This window comes from Oncorhynchus tshawytscha, linkage group LG04, assembly GCF_018296145.1.
Source record: "Oncorhynchus tshawytscha isolate Ot180627B linkage group LG04, Otsh_v2.0, whole genome shotgun sequence".
In the NCBI taxonomy this organism is placed as follows: domain Eukaryota; kingdom Metazoa; phylum Chordata; class Actinopteri; order Salmoniformes; family Salmonidae; genus Oncorhynchus; species Oncorhynchus tshawytscha.
This window is the reverse complement of record NC_056432.1, coordinates 31193214-31213161: the sequence shown is the minus strand read 5'-3', so window position 1 is coordinate 31213161 and position 19948 is coordinate 31193214. Positions and strand designations below refer to the sequence as shown.

Below are 19948 nucleotides of genomic sequence, written 5' to 3'. Positions count from 1 at the left end.
CACACACACACACAATCGTGAAGAAGGCACGACAATGCCTCCTTCCCCTTAAGAGGCTGAAAAGTTTTACAGCTGCACCTATTAGAGTATCTTGACTGGGTGCATCACCACTTGGTATGACAACTGCTTTGCATCTCGACTACAAGGTGCTACAGCGGGTAGTGCGTGCGGCCCAGCACATCACTTGGGCCGAGCTTCCTGCCATTTAGGACCTCTATACCAGGCGGTGCCAGGGGAAGGCCCTGTAATTGTCAACGACTCTAGCCACCCAAGTGATAGCAGAGAGAACAGTCTACCACAGCCACAAGAGAATTAGTGAGGTTGGGCACTGATGTTGGGCGATTAGGCCTGGCTCACAGTCTGCATTCCAATTCATCCCAAAGGTGTTCAATGGGGTTGAGGTCAGGGCTCTGTGCAGGTCAGTCAAGTTATTCCATGCCGATCTCGACAAACCATTTCTGTATGGACCTCCCTTTGTGCACAGGGGCATTGTCATGCTGAAACAGGAAAGGGCCTTCCCAAACTGTTGCTACAAAGTTGGAAGCACAGAATCATCTACAATGTCATTGTATGTATAACGGATCTTGTCCTCCTCTTCTGAGGAGGAGTAGCGAGAAGGATCGGAGGACCATTGCGCAGTGTGGTAAGTCTTCATATTTTAAATATTTTAATGAACACTGAAACAAAACAATAAAACAACCAACGAACAGTCCTGTAAGGTGCAACAACACTAAATAGAAAATAAACACCCACAACTCAAAAGTGAAACCAGGCTACCTAAGTATGATTCTCAATCGGGGACAACGATTGACAGCTGCCTCTGAGAACCATACCAGGCCGAACACAGAAAATCCCAAATTATAGAAAAAAGAACAGACAACCCAACTCACACCCTGACCATACTGAAACAAAGACATAAAAGAACTAAGGTCAGAACGTGATAGTATGCTGTAGTGTTAAGATGTACTTTCTCTGGAACTAAGGGGCCTAGCCCGAACCATGAAAAACAGGCCCAGACAATTATTCCTCCTCCAAACTTTACAGTTGGCACTATGCATTGGAGCAGGTAGGGTTCTCCTGTCATCAGCCAAACCCAGATTCGTCTGTCGGACTGCTAAATGGTGAAGCATGATTCATCACTCCAGAGAATTCGTTTCCACTGCTCCAGAATCCAATGGCGGCAAGCTTTACACCACTCCAGCCGACGCTTGGCATTGCGCATGGTGACCCTAGGCTTGTGTGCGGCTGCTCGGCCATGGAAAGTCATTTAACGAAGCTCCCAACAAACTGATGTTTCCAGAGGCAGTTTGGAACTGGGTAGGGAGTGTTGCCGAGGACCCATTGCCCGGTCCCATTCTGTAAACTTGTGTGGCCGGCCACTTCATGCCTGAGACGTTGTTGCTCCTAGACGTTTCCACTTCCCAATAACAGCACTTACAGTTGACCGGGGCTGCTCTAACAGGGCAGAAATGTGATGAACTGCCTTGGAAGTTGGCATCCTATGATGTGCCACGTTGAAAGTCAGAGCTCTTCAGTCAGGCCATTCTACTGACTGTCTATGGAGATTATGGCAGTGTGCTCAATTTTATGTACCCGTCAGCAATGGGTATGGCTGAAATAGCCGAATCCACTAATTTGAAAGGGTTGTCGACACATATACACACACAAAAGTTTCTGCATTGACCCATCACATACGCTGCTGCTACTGTTTATTACCTATCCTGTTGCTTAGTCACTTTATCCCTACCTATATGTGCTCATCTACCTCAATTACCTCGTACCCCTGCACATAGACTCTGTAGTGGTACATGCATATAGCCAAATTATCGTTACTTATTGTGTATTTATTCCTCAAGTCAATTGTTCTTCTATTTAAAAATTCTCAGCATTGTTGGGAAGTAAGTAAGTTCGGGCTAGTAAGTAAGCATTTCACTGTTAGTCTACACCTGTTGTTTACGCAGCATGTGACAAATATAATTGAATTAGATTTGGTATTGATTTCAACATGTGAATACCTCACAAACACAAGTAGTGATGCAGTCAGTCAATCTCTCTCCTCTAAGGTTGGGGTAGATTGACATGCATGTTATTGACGCTAGCTCTCCATGTACATTTAAGGGCCAGCCGTTCTGCTCTCTTCTGGGCCAACTGTCATTTGCCCATGTCCCTCTCTGTGGCTCTTGAACATATGACTGGGCAGTAGTACAGATGTGACAAAACTAGGGCCTGCAGGACATTTGTTTATAGCAACGTCAAGAAAGCAGAGTAGCATTTTATTATAGACAGACATCTTCCTATCTAGCCACCGTTTTATCAATATGTTTTGTACCATGACAGTTTACAATCTATGGTTACACCAAGCAGTTTAGTCTGCTCAACTTGCTCAATTTCCACATTTAATGACAATATTTTACAGTTTAGTGAATGATTTGTCCCAAATGCAATGCTTTTAGTTTTTGAAATATTTAGGATGAGCTTATTACTTGCCACTCATTCTAAAACTGACTGCAGCTCATTGTTAAGTCTTTCAGTGACTTGCTGTGATAGCTGACGTGATTATGTTGAGTAATGTGTAGGCCAGTGACAAAAAAAATCTCAATTTAATCCATTTTAAATTCAGGCTGTAACAAGTCGAGGGGTATGAATACTTTCTGAAAGCCCTGTGCAAAGACATCAATAGGATATTACTCAGTGCCAGTTAGGCTTGCAAAATTCTGGGAACATTCAATAAATTCAATGGTTTTCCAGAAATCTGATTCTGGAAACCGCCAACTGGGATTTCGGGAAAACCAGGGAATTCACCACAGCTGCCCTGGGGTATGCCTGACTAGCTGGATTATGTTGGAGAGACTTCCATTAAAGAACACCATCTGTGATCAGTTAGACCGGTAAAACTCGATCCATGACATAGCAGAGGATATAAAGCCAACACACATGTTTTTATCAGCAGCAAACTATGATCAATAATGTCAAAAGCTGCATGGCAGTCTAAAACAGCACCCACAATCTTATAGATTTTTCTGCCTATCAGTCATTTTTACAAGTACCGTACATGTTGAGTGCCCTTCCCTATAATCATGCAGTTCTCAATTTGTTTACTGCAAAATAGCATTGAATCTGGCCAAACATTTTTTTCCAAAGGTTTACTAAGGGTTGGCACCAGGCTGATTGTTTGAGACAGTAAAGGGTGCTTTGTTATTCTTAAGTATTGAAATTACTTTTGCTTCCCTACAGGCCTGTGTGTGTGTGGATGTTAATGTGCATGTTGGCATGAGTATGTCTAAACACATTTTTCTAAGAGTGCAGGTTTATTTGTCTGACCCCATAGGAAAACCCTTTTTGGTTCCAAGTAGAACCCTATTTTGAAAGGGTTCTACCTGGAACCCAAACATGTTCTCCTATGGGAACAGCCGCAGAACCCTTCTGGTTCTAGATCAGTGGCGGTTGGTGTGAGGAGCTATAGGATGACGGGCTCATTGTACTGTCTACAATGGAATAAATGGAAAGGTATCAAACATATGGAAACCACGTTTGACTCCTTTCTATAAGTGCTTTCCAGCCATTACAATGAGACCATCCTCCTATAGCTCCTCCCACCAGCCTCCACTGCTCTAGATAATACTTTTCCCTAGGAGTGCTTGGATGCATTAGTAAACTTGAACAGGTCAACCATAGTATTGAAGTTACACCTTTACACAGTCTAAGAGTTCATAGGTTGTGTGTTTTTCACAGCTCATGGATATGGTTTTGGATTGCTCTAAAATGATAACTTAGATTGGGTTACAGTTTAAAATGGAACAGTTAATATTTTTGCACAGATGCAAATATTATGGCCTGGAGCAATTTCCTTTTGACTGTCAAATGTTCATATACTGTTTTCATACATACTGCTTACACTATTACAATGGGGGCATGTAGCAAAACCTGTTGCTGCAAGGAAAACCAAAACAGAGTCAAACAAAACAAAACATCCGGATGATATGATTAAAGTCCCCCAAACTACAGCGATTTAAATCCACAGTCCACTCTGCATATTGTTTACAATCTCCACTGATCTGACCTATTCCCAATGGTATGCTCTGCCTCTTAGTACCTCCCTACAGGCTGACCCAGACCTCCCTTCTCCCAAACAAGCTGGTCCAGCAAGACACAAATAAAGCTTTGGGTCATTTCCTGTGCAGGCCCTTATCTGGCCTGCTCGGCTGCTTGTTTCTGCAGGGCTGTGTGCCTCAGTCTGGGGCTCTGGGCCCTGCCTGGTGTCACCACTGCAACTCTCTCGCCCCCTGCCATCAAAAAGGCAGTCTGCCTGATCGATTCAGTTTCACTTACCTCCCATGTACCTCCGCCCAATTAATGGACTCAACGGATGCCATTCCAAATCACATGCATTTCCAAGATGTCTGCCTTACTGCCTAAGGCTGTCAATATTTTCACTGTTGTATTAGGAAGCTTAGACTTGCCCATAGTTTAAAATGGAGAATCATGTAGGTCCTTTAAAAGCAGTGTGTATGTTAGGATTTATGGTATGCTGTTACACCCAATGATGTATATAAACCCTAGATTGCCGTGTTTGTTTGTTTCTTCATTCTACGGTCCACTTAGACAATGGTCTGATTCTTCCTCATTTTTCAGAAAACAAGCCTGAAACAATGTCTAAAGACTGTTGACATCTAGTGGAAGCCATAGGAACTGCAATCTTGGTTCCTATCCCAATACATACTGTATTGGCATTCAATTAAAAACTACACACATCAAAAATATCCCACTTCCTGGATGGATTTTCCTCAGGTTTTGCCTGGCATATCAGTTCTGTTATCTTATACTCAGACATTATTTTAACAGTTTTGGAAACTTGTGTTTTCTATCCAAATGATATGCATATCCTAGCTTCTGGGCCTGAGTAACAGGCAGTTTACTTTGGGAACGCTTCTCATCCAGATGTCAAAATACTGCCCCCAAGCCATAACAAGTTTTAAAGGGTGGGGGAGCAACACGCTCTCACAGTCATGTCAGAATTAGACATTCATTCTCAAACAAATTATGAAGTTGTTCCAAACATCACATTTTCTAAGTGTTTAAGGTCAAGTTCAGGCATCATCTCAGGATTGTTAAGGTTTGGCAATAACACCAAAATCTTTGTGCCAAGATGGTGTGGTGGCTTCAAAACACCCCCTGTCAGTCAAAAATAAACACAGCATGGACTGTTGGTCACATGTTTATGAAATAATACAAATGAAAAATTCCATATGCACTGTTACATACACCTCTTGGAGGGGGGAACGTAACACCCTGCTACACTCAACTCCCCGTGGAGTGAAAGAGGTATGTGACTGTAGGTGCGGGTAAGGATGATAGAGGCAGAGAAAATGACCATTTATAGGGAATTTATTCTACCTTCACACGGTAATTTGGGGAAAAGGGGCTGGACAGAACCAAAGCAAAGGAAGTAAAAGTTAAGAGCCCCCTCTCCTACCTTAACTACCCACTACTTTTCTTAATGCCACCTGGCGCGCTAACCAAAATACAGGGGGTGGTCCACCCAAGTCTTACCTAGTGTGCATAGACAGAGTACTTACTACGGGTATATATATGCCCGCAGGCCGTTTGCCTAAACACTCCCAAGGTGCCTTCCCCTTCGGAACAAAAACAGAATAATTACTAACCTAAAGTGAACCATTTCAATAGTCAAAAACAGTCTTTTTGACATAAACATACCTCTGCAGGACCGGCTACAAAATATTTTACAGCAAATTATACAGATACACAACATACAAAGAAGCTCTCCCTACCTCAAAGGAACCCTGGCTTTTCAAGCTGCAGAAGGAGTTTGTAATTGCAGACAGCTGTATCCTCTGATGAGAGGGCGGGGTCAGAGCTCCAATCTGCAATGGGGCCGACCAATCAGCTGCTTTGGACTTCAGGTAGCCATTTCCTGAAATACACACATTCAAACACATACAAACCCAAAACAACACAGAAACTGGGGAATGTAACATGCACAAAAAGCTTATTTCTCTCAAATGTGTGCAAATTTGTTTACATCCCTGTTAGTGAGCATTTCTCCTTTGCCAAAATAATCCATCCACCTGAAAGGTATGGCATACCAAGAGGCTGATTAAACAGCATGATCATTACACAGGTGCATCTTGTGCTGGGGACAATAAAAGGCAACTAAAATGTGCAGTTTTGTCACACAACACAGTAGATGTCTTAAGTTTTGGCATGATGACTGCAAGAATGTCAACCAGAACTGTTGCCAGATAATTAAATGTTAATTTCTCTACCATAAGCTGCCTCAAACATAGTTTTTGAGAATTTGGAAGTACTTCCAGCCTGCCTCACAACCGCAGACCATGGGTAACCACGCCAGCCCGGGACCTCCACATCCGGCTTCTTCACCTGTGGGATCGCTGAGAAGTATTTCTGTCTATAATAATGAAGCCCTTTTGTGGTGAAAAACTCATTCTGATTGGGTGGGCCTGGCTCATCAGTGGGTGGGCTTGACTGCCAAGTGGGTGGGCCTATGCCCTCCATAGATTAAGGCCTAATTAATTTATTTCAATTGACTGATTTCCTTATATGAACTTTAACTCAGTAAAATCATTGAAATTGTTGCATGTTGCATTTATATTTTTGTTCAGTATATAAATCATTGGTTACACCTCAGTGAGACGTTTCTGTTAAGTTTCTTAAAGCTTGTATGACTGACTTTGTTTGGCTTTATGGTATGTAGTGGAGTGCCTGTTTCAGAAATATCTTACTTGTGCAGTATGTTAAACCTAAGTGTAATGGCTGTTTTGGAGGCAGGTAATGTTAAAGTGTTATCTCGAGTGCAGTGGCTGCGTTGGAATCATTAAAGTGTTCAAATTCAAAGTGTAGTGGATTTTAAAGCAGGTAAAGTGTTAAACTCAAGTGTAGTAGTGCCAGTGTGTTTGAAGCGTGCCTTTAGATTGTGTGTAGGGGAGCAGTTTCTCTGTCAGATTAACCCCCCTCAGCACCGTCTCCGCCCTCTCTTACTGAGGAGGACAGTGATTATGCATATCCCCCAGCAGCCACTAGTTCAGCCTAGCCAACACACTTCACTATTCATCTGCAGGGAGGAAGCTAGCCTGCTGGCAGCCACCATCAAGCCAACAGGCCCCATTCAGCTGCCAAAGCCTCACAATAAGCTCAGGCTAGAGGAGAGAGGGAGGAAGTGAGGGGAAAAAAGGGGGATAAATAAATGGAGAAGAGCGAATGGGGCAGACCCGCCCAGGGAGGTCACCCCTGTACAATGGAGGGGTGCTTTGAGTTGTGGTACAGCGTCAGATGAGCCATGAGCTTAAAACCTCTATCCTAAATTGGGAGGGATTTGTTTTACTCCGCCCCCATTGCAATTACAAGTCATCTCTGTTCCCCATTGCCATAGAAACAGGAGTTGTTTCTCTAGAGTTGTGGAGAGTGGGATATCCCCCCCATCACTGATGGATTGGTTCAAAGATGGCTGCTGAGGCAGACAACTGGAGCATCACTGGTCCAGGGAATAAACTCATCCTTATCATGGTCCTCACAGTTGGTCTAGGTCAGGCAGTGGACCAGCTATAGACAATAGGACAGAAATAGAGAATTAGCTGTTTACCATCACATGGGAATGGCTATAAATAAGACGAACCATCTCAGGACAGACAGTATAGTAAGTAGTAGTAGAGTAGCAGCAGTACCATAGATAGAAAAGAAGAAGTAAGGCAGAGGAGGACAGCTGTTTTGCAGATAGACATTATGTTGGTGGTGGTGGGCACGTTGAAGAGCAACAGAGGACGTGGTGGAGCAGGAGCAGCTGTCCTGTGGGTAGTGTCCTGTCCTGAGTTTGGGAAGCCATGTGTGGCCATGTGATTTGGTGCAGCCTGGCTCACTACCAGCTCCAGCTCACACACCGATGCACCCTCGTGTCCTGGCCTGGCCGCAGAGACACGGCCACAGCCCCTAAATGAAACATGTGGCTGGCAGCAGTGGTTACACAACCCAGAGAGGAGGCAGACCGGCGTGGCTGCATCCACGGGACCATCACATCAGGCTAAATATACAGCCTCCCTCTCTGCTGTGAGGAACACGTCTGCCTGCAGGGGAGAGAGAGATAGAGACACTATCTCTTCATACTCTGGGCTTCTTTGCCTCAATGTGCAGAGCTCTCCTCTCTTTTCCTATCCCCCATTCTTCTCTCTCTCACCCTCCTCTCGTCTCTAATAGCTGAAATCGTAGCAGAGAGGAGGGGAAGGATGAGATGTCACTCCCCCACTCTGAAAGCATGGGGAAGCCAGCTGACAGGGGAAGAGAGGAGAGAAAAGGAGAGTGTCTTTCATAGCAGTGTGCCTCTTATTGTTTTCCTCTCTCCTTTTAATTGTGTTGGCATGGTGATGAACAGTGGTCATAATGGCAGCAGCTGGGGGTCATGTGGAAGGGGGGAGGAGGCATTGGCACGAGCAGGAGTGCATCTGATGGGAGTGTTACCTAACTTTGGGGACAGGGACTCAGGACCAAGCGCTCAGCATGCTGCCCCACTTGTAGGATTTACATATCTATTGACTTGATCTGCGGGTCTGTGTGGTATCGCACCATGTCACTGGGTTTAAACATCACTTCGGTTTTTTAAACAGTGTGTGCTTTTGTGTGTATGTGTGTGCCCGAGTGGTTGTGTATGTGCGCTTAGTTGTGTGTTTGTACGTGTGTGTGCACTAAGCTTCATAGTATCAACTCTCTCTCTCTAGTCTTCATTATGAGAGTGCATATGTGAATGAATGTATGTTTGTCAGTGTTGTAACCTTGTCTCTCTCTCTCTCTCCTCAGGTCCTACGTACTCATGTGATGGTGCGTGTGGGCGGGGGATGGGACACATTAGAACACTATCTGGACAAGCATGACCCCTGCCGCTGTGCCGCCTTCGGTGAGGTCACCCCTTCCCAAACAACCATCCATTTACACTTTATAGTCACTGAGTTGTATTGTATTATATTGTACTCTATTGCATCTCATTCTCAGTCTGTATGGGGCTCACAATTGGTTTACATTGTATCCATTTGAGCAGGTTATGTGATATAACTCAGGTCAGGAGTGGTACACAAGCTTACACTGTAAGGTTTATGCAACCCTGGGATTATGAGATTGGTTCCTTTGACATAACTACAGTACATTCACACACACAGTCTTCATAGTGTTATCATATTTCTACCATAGTGTTATCATATTTCTACCATAGTGCTACCATAGTGTTATCATATTTCTACCATAGTGTTATCATATTTCTACCATAGTGTTACCACAGTGTTATCATATTTCTACCATAGTGCTCCCATAGTGTTACCACAGTGTTATCATATTTCTACCATCGTGCTCCCATAGTGTTATCATATTTCTACCATAGTGTTACCATATTTCTACCATAGTGTTACCATAGTGTTATCATATTTATACCATAGTGCTCCCATAGTGTTATCATATTTCTACCATAGTGTTACCATATTTCTACCATAGTGTTACCATAGTGTTATCATATTTCTACCATAGTGCTCCCATAGTGTTACCATATTTCTATCATAGTGTTATCATATTTCTACCATAGTGCTCCCATAGTGTTATCATATTTCTACCATAGTGCTCCCATAGTGTTATCATATTTCTACCATAGTGTTATCATATTTCTACCATAGTGTTACCACAGTGTTATCATATTTCTACCATTGTGCTACCATAGTGTTATCATATTTCTACCATAGTGCTCCCATAGTGTTACCACAGTGTTATCGTATTTCTACCATAGTGATATCACAGTGTTATTATATTCCTACCATAGTGTTACTATAGTGCTACCATAGTGTTATCATATTGTTACCATAGGGCTACAATAGTGCTACTTACCATAGTGTTACCATAGTGTTAATATAGTGCTGCCATAGTGTTATCATAGTGCTAACATGGTTTTACCATAGTGTTACTTACCATAGTGTTACCATAATGCTACTATATTGTTACTATAGTGCTACCATAGTGTTACCATAGTGCTACTATATTGTTACCATAGTGTTACTATAATGTTACTATAGTGCTACCATAGTGTTACCTATTGTGCTACTATAGTGTTATCATAGTGCTAACATGGTTTTACCATAGTGCTAGTTACCATAGTGTTACCATAGTGCTACTATTTTTTAAATTTAATTTTCACCTTTATTTAACCAGGTAGGCCAGTTGAGAACAAGTTCTCATTTACAACTGCGACCTGGCCAAGATAAAGCAAAGCAGTGCGACAAAAACAACAACACAGAGTTACACAGAAACAAACGTACAGTCAATAACACAATAGAAAAATCTATATACAGTGTGTGCAAATGTAGTAAGATTAGGGAGATAAGGCAATACATTGGCCATAGAGGTGAAATAATGACAATTTAGCATTAACACTGGAGTGATAGATGTGCAAGTAAAGATACTGGGGTGCAAAAGAGCAATACAAAAATAAAAAGATAACAATATGTGGATGAGGTAGTTGGGTGGGCTATTTAAAGATGGGCTGTGTACAGGTGCAGTATAGTGTTACATTAGTGCTAACAGTTTTACCCTTGTCAGAAGGTGAGTGTAGCTGGTGCATGTCAGGCGCAGGTGCATTGTCAAGTCAGGCGCAGGAGAGCAAAATGAGTGAGCAATGTACTTTACTTAAAAATGAAGGCACAAGGTCACAAATACACTTGACCAAAATACAAATAGTAAAATATTACGCATATGGGTGAAAACAGCACCCGTTGCAAAACCAGCCATCATGTACCGAACTGAACATAGAAACAATAACGCAAAAAAAACAGAGGGGAAACAGAGGGTTAAATACATTAACATGTAATTGGGAAATGAAAACCAGGTGTGTAGAAAACAAAGACAAAACCAATGGAAAATGAAAGGTGGATCAGCGATGGCTAGAAGACCGGTGACGTCGACCGCCGAACACCGCCCGAACAAGGAGAGGGACCGACTTCAGCGGAAGTCGTGACAACCCTAGTGTTACCATGGAGCTACCTTATTCAGGATCATGTCAATGGCCTGTTCAACCTCTCTTTTGTAACGTCTGAGAATCCCAAAGATTGGAAAGCAGCCGCGGTCATCCCCCTCTTCAAAGGGGGAGACACTCTAGATCCAAACTGCTACAGACCTATATCTATCCTACCCTGCCTTTCTAAGTTCTTCAAAAGCCAAGCTAACAAACAGATTACCGACCATCTCGAATCCCACCGTACCTTCTCTGCTATGCAATCGGGTTTCAGAGCTGGTCATGGCTGCACCTCAGCCACGCTCAAGATCCTAAACGATATCATAACCGTCATCGATAAGAGACAATACTGTGCAGCCGTCTTCATCGACCTGGCCAAGGCTTTTGACTCTGTCAATCACCACATTCTTATCGGCAGACTCAACAGCCTTGGTTTCTCAAATGATTGCCTCACCTGGTTCACCAACTACTTCTCTGATAGAGTTCAGTGTGTCAAATCGGAGGGCCTGTTGTTTGGACCTTTGGCAGTCTCTATGGGGGTGCCACAGTGTTCAATTCTCGGGCTGACTGTCAGGCTGTGTATGAAGGCGAAGTCAGGTGCAGGAGAGCAGAGTATGATAAATAAAGCACACTTTATTATAGTTCCAAACCGAGAGCACAACAAAAACAAACATGCTCAAAAAAACAGAACAATAAAGTAAAGCGCTTAACGAACATCACTTGACATGAAAACAATTACACACAAAACATGATGGGAAACAGAAGGTTAAATACAAGTAGATTGATTGTGGAAATGAAAATCAGGTGTGTATCTAAACAAGACAAGACAAATGGATATATGAAAAATGGAGCGGCGATGGCTAGAAAGCCGGTGACGTCCATCACAGAACGCGGCCCGAACAAGGAAAGGGGCCGACTTCGGCGGAAGTCGTGACACCGACTCTCTTCTCTGTATACATCAATGATGTTGCTCTTGCTGCTGGCGATTCTCTGATCCACCTCTACGCAGATGACACCATTCTGTATACTTCTGGCCCTTCTTTGGACACTGTGTTAATTAACCTCCAGATGAGCTTCAATGCCATACAACTCTCCTTCCGTGGCCTCCAACTGCTCTTAAATGCAAGTAAAACTAAATGCATGCTCTTCAACCGATCGCTGCCCGCACCTGCCTGCCCGTCTAGCATCGCTACTCGGAACTGTTCTGACTTAGAATATGTGGACAACTACAAATACCTAGGTGTCTGGTTAGACTGTAAACTCTCCTTCCAGACTCACATTAAACATGTCCAATACAAAATTAAATCTAGAACCGGCTTCCGATTTCACAACAAAGCATCCTTCACTCATGCTGATAAACATAACCTTGTAAAACTGACCATCCTACCGATCCTCGACTTCGGCGATGTCATTTACAAAATAGCCTCCAACACTCTAAGCAACAAATTGGATGCGGTCTAGCACAGTGCCATCCGTTTTGTCACCAAAGCCCCATATACTACCGACCACTGCAATCTGTATGCTCTCGTTGGCTGGCCCTCGCTTCATACTCGTCGCCAAACCCACTGGCTCCAGGTCATCTACAAGTCTTTGCTAGGTAAATTCCCGCCTTATCTCAGCTCACTGGTCACCATAGCAGCACCAACCCATAGCATGTGCTCCAGCAGGTATATCTCACTGGTCACCCCCAAAGCCAATTCCTCCTTTGGCGGCCTTTCCTTCCAGTTCTCTGCTGCCAATGACTGGAACAAACTGCAAAAATCACTGAAGCTGGAGACATATCTCCCTCACTAGCTTTATGCACCAGCTGTCAGAGCAGTTCACAGATCACTGCACCTGTACATAGCCCATCTGTAAATAACTCATCCCCAACTACCTCATCCCCATACTGTATTTCTTTATTTTGCTCCTTTGCACCCCAGTATCTCTACTTGCACATTCATCTTCTGCACATCTACCATTCCAGTGTTTAATTGCTATATTGTAATTACTTCGCCACCATGGCCTATTTATTGCCTTACTTATTTATTTATATTTATTTATTGCCTTATTTTACCTCATTTGCACACAATGTATATAGATTTTGTTTCTTTTTTTTACTGTATTATTGACTGTATGTTTGTTTTATTCCATGTGTAACTCTGTGTTGTTGTATGTGTTGAACTGCTTTGCTTTATCTTGGCCAGGTCGCAGTTGTAAATGAGAACTTGTTCTCAACTAGCCTACCTGGTTAAATAAAGGTGAAAAAAGGCCTTTCATACAACATTACACCTTACTCATAAAGTACATGAGGTTGGTGGCACCTTAATTAGGGAGGACGGGTTTCTGGTAATGGCTGGAGCGGAATTATTGGAATGGTATCAAATACATCAAACACATGGTTTGATGCCATTCCAATTGCTCCGTTCCTGCCATTATTATGAGCCGTCCTCCCCTCAGCATCCTCCACTGTCATAAAGCCCTTATCACGCCCTCATAAACATGACCTGACGGCTGCCATAACCATTCACATCACTTAATGTTTACCCTTGCGTGGTAGGCAGGCAGTAGTGGAATAATGCCTGGTGTCAGGGCTTTAAACCCTGTGGGTAGAAGAGCTCTTCCTTCTCCATCAGTTCACACTGCCAGACTGATGATGTCAGTGGCCTTGTGTCTGGACAGCTGACTGAGGCTGTAGTAATGCTTGCACTGAAGTAATGCTTGGTGTTGCATTTCTAGCCCATGATCTCCTCAACTTCCTAGATATGACATGTATTTACAGGTCTTCAGGTTAGGAACTGTAGGTCCACTCCAAAGTCAAGATCATCATGCCTTAAATTATTCATCTCATTCCTTAGTTGCTTCATCTCCTGCAGTCATAATCTATTCCTCAATCCAATCTATTCTATTCTATTTCTATACTGACTGTTTTCTGTCTGATCCTGGAGTAATCTGCACAGCTGTTGTTATTATCCATGGTATGGAACCTAAACCTTACTAATATTGTGGTATTGTGTCTGTTCTTGTTCCTTGCAGCTCACCGGTATCACCAGGCCAAAGCCAGTGGGCAAGGTGCCCACAGCAAGTCCTCCAGCGCCCACTCCTCCCGCTCCACCAGCCCAGGCCCACACTGGCGTAATGAGGGCATTGCCCCCTATAAGCCGCCTGACAGACGTTCCCAGGGCCCGGAGCCTCTGTGTGCCCCCTCGTCCACCCGGCCTGGCCGCTCCCACCACCCCTCCCTCCCCACGGAGCTCGACTCCAACACAGGACGCACCCCCCTGCTACCACGGCCACCACGGGACCGCTCAGAACCTGGACACTTCAACCCTCTCAAGTGAGTTGTGTTGTGCTAATGACACTTCATCATCTTTGTCTGCATCACCAGCACTGATCCACTTTTCACCACCCACCCATCCACCCATCCACACACACACAAACACCCATCCACACACACACACACACACACACACACACACACACACACACACACACCCATCCACAGCACACACACAAACACAGCACACAAAACTCGGAAGCGCCAGATTACACAAAGCAGATTTTCCTAATCTAATGTGACATTGCGCTGACACAGTCCTGCCCTACCAGCCATACCACTCTGCCTCCTGGTGGCCAGACTAGAAACTTGATTGCTGCTGTCACCTCCCTCTCGACCCCTCTTCTCCCTCCTTTCCTATGGCTCCATTAATTAATTACACTAATGACTGCCTGAATTTAGATGGGATTCAACATCCAACAGTGTTGCAGTTGTTGATGTTTCTGTTCTCTCTTTCCAGGGCTGATGGATAGAATTAGGGTGCTTGTTGACTGTACTGGAGGAAAAACACATCTCTCCCCTTTTCTGCTTTCTCTCACGGAAATGACACGACAGTCAGAGTGTTGGTATTTTATGGCCTATAAAACTTTTCTGGTTAGTAAAGAGAGTGAAATCTTTCAGCTCTCCACATAAGGTCCATTGAGTGTTGTTGGTCTTTACATACCTCCCTCATACGTCAGTGTGTGGAGAGACCAATGATCAAGACGATGAAAGCCTATGGGCTTGTTTAATTTGGCTCACGGCCAATGAGTGGTTGAGTATCCGGAGTGAGTGATGGCGTCATGGCAACAGGCCTTGGTGCAGGTTAACCCCTTCAGTGTCAGCACCTCCAAATGCACCAGACTAGATAAGGTTTAATCTGAATGTCGACCCCCCAGACCCTGTTGCTCCCCCCAGGAAGTAGGTCTCAGGTGGGCTAATCTGGAGGGAAAACCCCATATGCTTCGTTATTTCAAGCCTTCAGAATGCTGTCATTCCAAAGTCAATATTTGTTTGACTAAGTAATTATTTTTAAATGGCAAAGTAAATTTTTTTGAAAAATGTCAAATCTGGTCACTCATAGTTATTGAGCCCTGTTTATATAATGTGCAATAATAATTTCTTGGTTGTTTGCTATGGTTTCACAGAGCATTATAGAAGTGGTTACCTAAAGAATGTCAATAAAGAAAGCGGATAAAGTTCATGTTTAATACAGGATATTGCCAGAGAGCACATGTCTATCATGTTGCTGTTGTGGCCACTGCTACAGAGCTCTACTGATTGTGTTCCTATCTTACTGTAAGTCAATGGTATCCTGTCTCGGATGGTAAATTGTCCTGAGGGGCCCACTGGTGTGTGACAGTGAGTGGTGTGGTGAGCTCTGGGAGTGCAGGCAGCGCTCTCTGAGGGTGTGTGGGGTCAGTAAATCCACAAGGCCTATAATCCTGCCCCCACTTGCTCTCATCTTCCCTGTAATCCCTGAGCCTGATCCAGCCCAGTGTTTCCGAGAAGCACCAAGCCCTACGTGTGTCAGTCAAGGTAGCCAGCATGATCCTCATGATCCCTGAATGTCACAGGTCCCATCATGGACTGGAGGTGGATGGTGTTTACTGTAAACCTGTCAGGGCCAGGGGAGTGGGGGGGAGGCAGACGCACAGACACTTTGGTGCTCGGATGGAAAATGGGCTCTGAGCATGTTGTTTTTCTCAAAGTGTTATGAATGTTCAAAAAGTTATAATGTGGGATAATGTGATATTTATTTTATTCCAATGATAAAATGTACTAAGGCCAGAAATAAATCAAAGATAACTATAAATAACTCTGTCTGTATTCCTCCCTCTGTGTTCTGCAGGTCTAAGGACTCGTCATTGATGCCAGTGACCCGCCGTCTATCAGGGGACAGCGACTCCTCTACAGCCTCCTCTAAGGGAGGAGGAGGGACAGGGGGAGGCCGCTTCTCTCTGGGAGGCACCCGTCGCTCCGGAGAGGAGGTGGTCCTGCTGGTCAACAGGAAGGAGGGGAAGCATTTGATCGAAAGGCCTGGAGGAGGAGGAGGTCAGATCCCAGCCCTGTGCCCCCCAATGCCCCGCGCACGCAGCCACTCTCGGGAACGCCCTGCTCCTGCCACCATCCTCAAACCCAGCCCCCCACAGGGCCCCTCTGACGGGCTCAGGACCAGTCGTGGGGACAGGGGCCGCTCTCTGGGACCCGAAGGCCCCCGCAGGCTCCAGGCCCCGCGTTCCCACAGCCAGGGGAAGATGCCCAGCCGGAGTCGAACCAACGATGCCAGCCCTGGATCCTGTCCCCGTCACGGGGCCTCTCAGCCCCCCTCCTCTGACAGACGAGAGGAGCTGAGGGCCAAACAACTACCCCCTGCCTCCCCCAGAATCAGTGGAGGTTTCTCCAGGAGACAATCGTCCTCCTGCTCTAATTCGCCTATCAAAGGACTTCAGAGCAGCAGCCCCAGTAAGAAGACTATGGTGGCTCCCAGGCCCCCCGCTCCACGCTCCCCCTCGGTAGGGAAGAGTAGGCTGCTGCCCCCAGTCTCCCAGGCAGGCCGACGCTCTCCACACTCCACTTCCCCCCGCTCCTCTCACTACCATGGGCATGGACCCCGCTCCCCTCGAACCTCCCACGGCCCTCGCTCCAATGGGCATGGCCACAGGGGGTTGGCCGGCTCTGAGCGACAGGAGCCCGAGGAGGAGGGGCTAGGCTATAAGTTCCAGATGCTGCCCAATCTGGACCCCCAGAAGGAGCAGGACCTGTACCGCAGCTTCGAGGCTGAGTTCCTGGCTAACACAGGGCAGGGCAAAGTGGGGCCCAGTAGACCAAAAGGGGGGGGCAGCCTTCAGCTGCCCGCCTCCTCACATCCACAACAGGAGGTTGGGACCCAAAACCTCCCCACACCTGCCTCTGCTGACCCTAACGTTACTGACTCAGCCTACTCCTCCTCCAACTCCTCCACCTCCTCAATCAACGTGGGGGGGAAGGTAGGAGCTCTGCCTGACCTCCGGGAGTCCAAGAGAACTAACCCACATTCCTGTGGAAGACTAGAGAATACCCTGGCCCCACTGCATGGCCATAGCCCTGGCGGATTATCTAACGGTGGGCACACAGAACCAGTGCGCTGGAGTGGGCGAGGTGGAGGTCTCAGGAAGCTCCCTGCCATTTCCAGTTCCACGGAGGAAGGGGAGCTCCTGTCCTCCTTCCCTGGCCAGAGAGACTCAGAGCTGGGCATAGCTCTCAGCCATAACCCCTCACAACTTCCTTTCAACCCCAGGAGCATGAATGTGGGCCATGTCAGTGGTGCTCCAGCAGAGGTGCTGATGGATAGCCAGCAGGGTCAGCTGGGCTGGGGCTCAGGGCCTGAGGGAGACGTCCCTCTGGAGGATCAACAACCAAGCCTCCCCTATGACCTGGAGGATGGAGACCCCAACGAGGACCTCCCTCCCCCAGAGTCTTGTCCCTCACCCATCCCACTTCCCCCCTCTGAGGACTGCTCCTTCGAGGAAGACTCCTCCAGTGAAAGCTCCTCCATGTGCTTCAGCCTGAGTGAATCACGCTCAGAGTCCTCTCCTCCTCCACCTCCTCCCCTAGCCAATAGGGATGCTGTTGATGGAGGTGTGGTCCTCCGGCCGAAGAGGGTAGGTAAGAAGGCTGACAGGATGCCCTCCATCTACAAGCTCAAGCTGAGGCCGAGAGTCAGGCCCCGTACAGACAACCGGCCAGAGAACAGCCCGTCACGTATCCCCACCCCAGTCAGCTACAGAGACCTGCAGGCCATGGGCAACCTCACCCCTCTCCATACCCCTACTCCTCCACAGTCCCCTCAGAGCTCACATTCCAACGGCCACCCAGCCTCACGCAAGGCCCTGCACCAGGCCTTCGGCGACCTAATCCACCCCCAGTCATGCTCCACCGCCATGGGAAGCAGGGACTGCACCTACTCCGTAGAGTCAGGGAGCGGCCTGGACACTGAGGCCTGGATGTAACACACAACTTACTCATCACGATGATGCTGATACAGAACAGTTTGTTGTCAAATTAAAACTGACTACTGTCTAAAAGACTGGAAACCGGGCTGCAGACTATTTTTATAGAACATGTCACAGTCGCACGCACACTCACTCTTTTAGTCACTTAGGCCCTTTCCTGTCTATATTGGTCAGGGTTTCACTATCCCATTCTATTCTTTGCACTCAAAACCAAATAATTTATTTCCAAAGGAGCAATCCAGAATCTAAGGCTATTGTTTAAGTTGAATGGTTTCTTTGTAATTATGGGGATGTTTTGATGAATCATAAAGTGTCTAATACAAGGCAGGCAGCTGTCTTGAAAGCCCCATGTTTTGCTGCCATACAGAGAGAGAGAGAGAGAGAAAACATATGTGCTGTCATATGCATCGCTGAGGGGCATGAAGAAGTGCCAGGGCTGAGGAAGAGGAAAGAACCCCAGGCAGGAGCAGTGAATCACAAGCGCCATCAAGTCAACTGGACTGGCTCCCTCTAGTGGACAGTGTATGCCACAGCATCTCTGTCCGCTTTGATTGTTAAAATACTGGTGAGGCAAGCTGCGCTGTAAAAGATACTTTCTTGCTCTCATTCTCCATACTGCCACTCACCCTCTGCTAGTTACCCCCCCTTCTGTGGACATCTTTACAGATATAATCTGTATTGGACTCATATATAAAACAATTACGATACTTTACAATGTTCACAAATAACAGTCTTTTGGACTTTATACACAGTACATATTCCATATGTGCACTGCTACTCACCTTCCGCCACCAACCCCCTGCATCCTGAGTTGTTCATTGCCATACATGTATGATGTCACTTTCTCACTGCCAATCCAGATGGCCATGATTGAGTGATGTCTGTTTTTTGAGCTTTAAGTGTGAAAATATATAAAGCATTTTCTATGTGTTAACTGCAGTTTGGGGTAAGAGTAAGATGATTATGTGTCATTGTCACTGAAACAGCAATGTTGAGTACTTCCAATGATCAAGAGTTATCTGAACTTGGAAATCAGCACTTAAATATGTATACAAAAGTGGATGAATATGCATAAATGTGTACATGTGTATATACAGTTGCAAGAAAAAGTATGTGAACCCTTTGGAATTACTTGGATTTCTACATAAATTGGTCAACAAATGTGATCTGATCTTCCTCTTAAGTCACAACAATAGACAAACACAGTGTGCTTAAACTAATAATACACAAATTATTGTATTTTTCTTGTCAATATTGAATACATCATTTAAACATTCACAGTGTAGGTTGGAAAAAGTAAGTGAACTCCTAGGCTAATGACTTCTCCAAAAGCTAATTGGAGTCAGGACTCCGATAACCAGGAGTCCAATCAATGAGATTGGAGATGTTGGTTAGAGCTGCCCTGCAATATAAAAAACACTCACAAAAAGTGAGTTTGCTATTCACATGAAGCATTACCTGATGTGAACCATGCCTCGAACAAAAGAGATCTCAGAAGACCTAAGATTAAGAATTGTTGACTTGTATAAAGCTAGAAAGGGTTACAAAAGTATCTCTTAAAGCCTTGACGTTCATCAGTCCACGGGAAGACAAATTGTCTATGAATGGAGAAAGTTCAGCACTGTTGCTACTCTCCCTAGGAGTGGC

General features: G+C 45.5%; 1 protein-coding gene across 1 annotated transcript in view; it reads left to right on the top strand.

Moving 5' to 3' along the window:
- Positions 1 to 19480, top strand: part of LOC112248511 (GAS2-like protein 2A) — a 40469-nt gene extending 20989 nt beyond the window's left edge. The window contains exons 4-6 of the mRNA XM_024417603.2: positions 8824 to 8920; positions 14027 to 14327; positions 16159 to 19480. Coding sequence (XP_024273371.1) covers positions 8824 to 8920; positions 14027 to 14327; positions 16159 to 18298 — 2538 coding nt within the window. The 3' untranslated portion in view covers positions 18299 to 19480. The remainder of the gene's footprint in view (positions 1 to 8823; positions 8921 to 14026; positions 14328 to 16158) is intronic.
- The last annotated feature ends 468 nt before the right edge of the window (positions 19481 to 19948 follow it).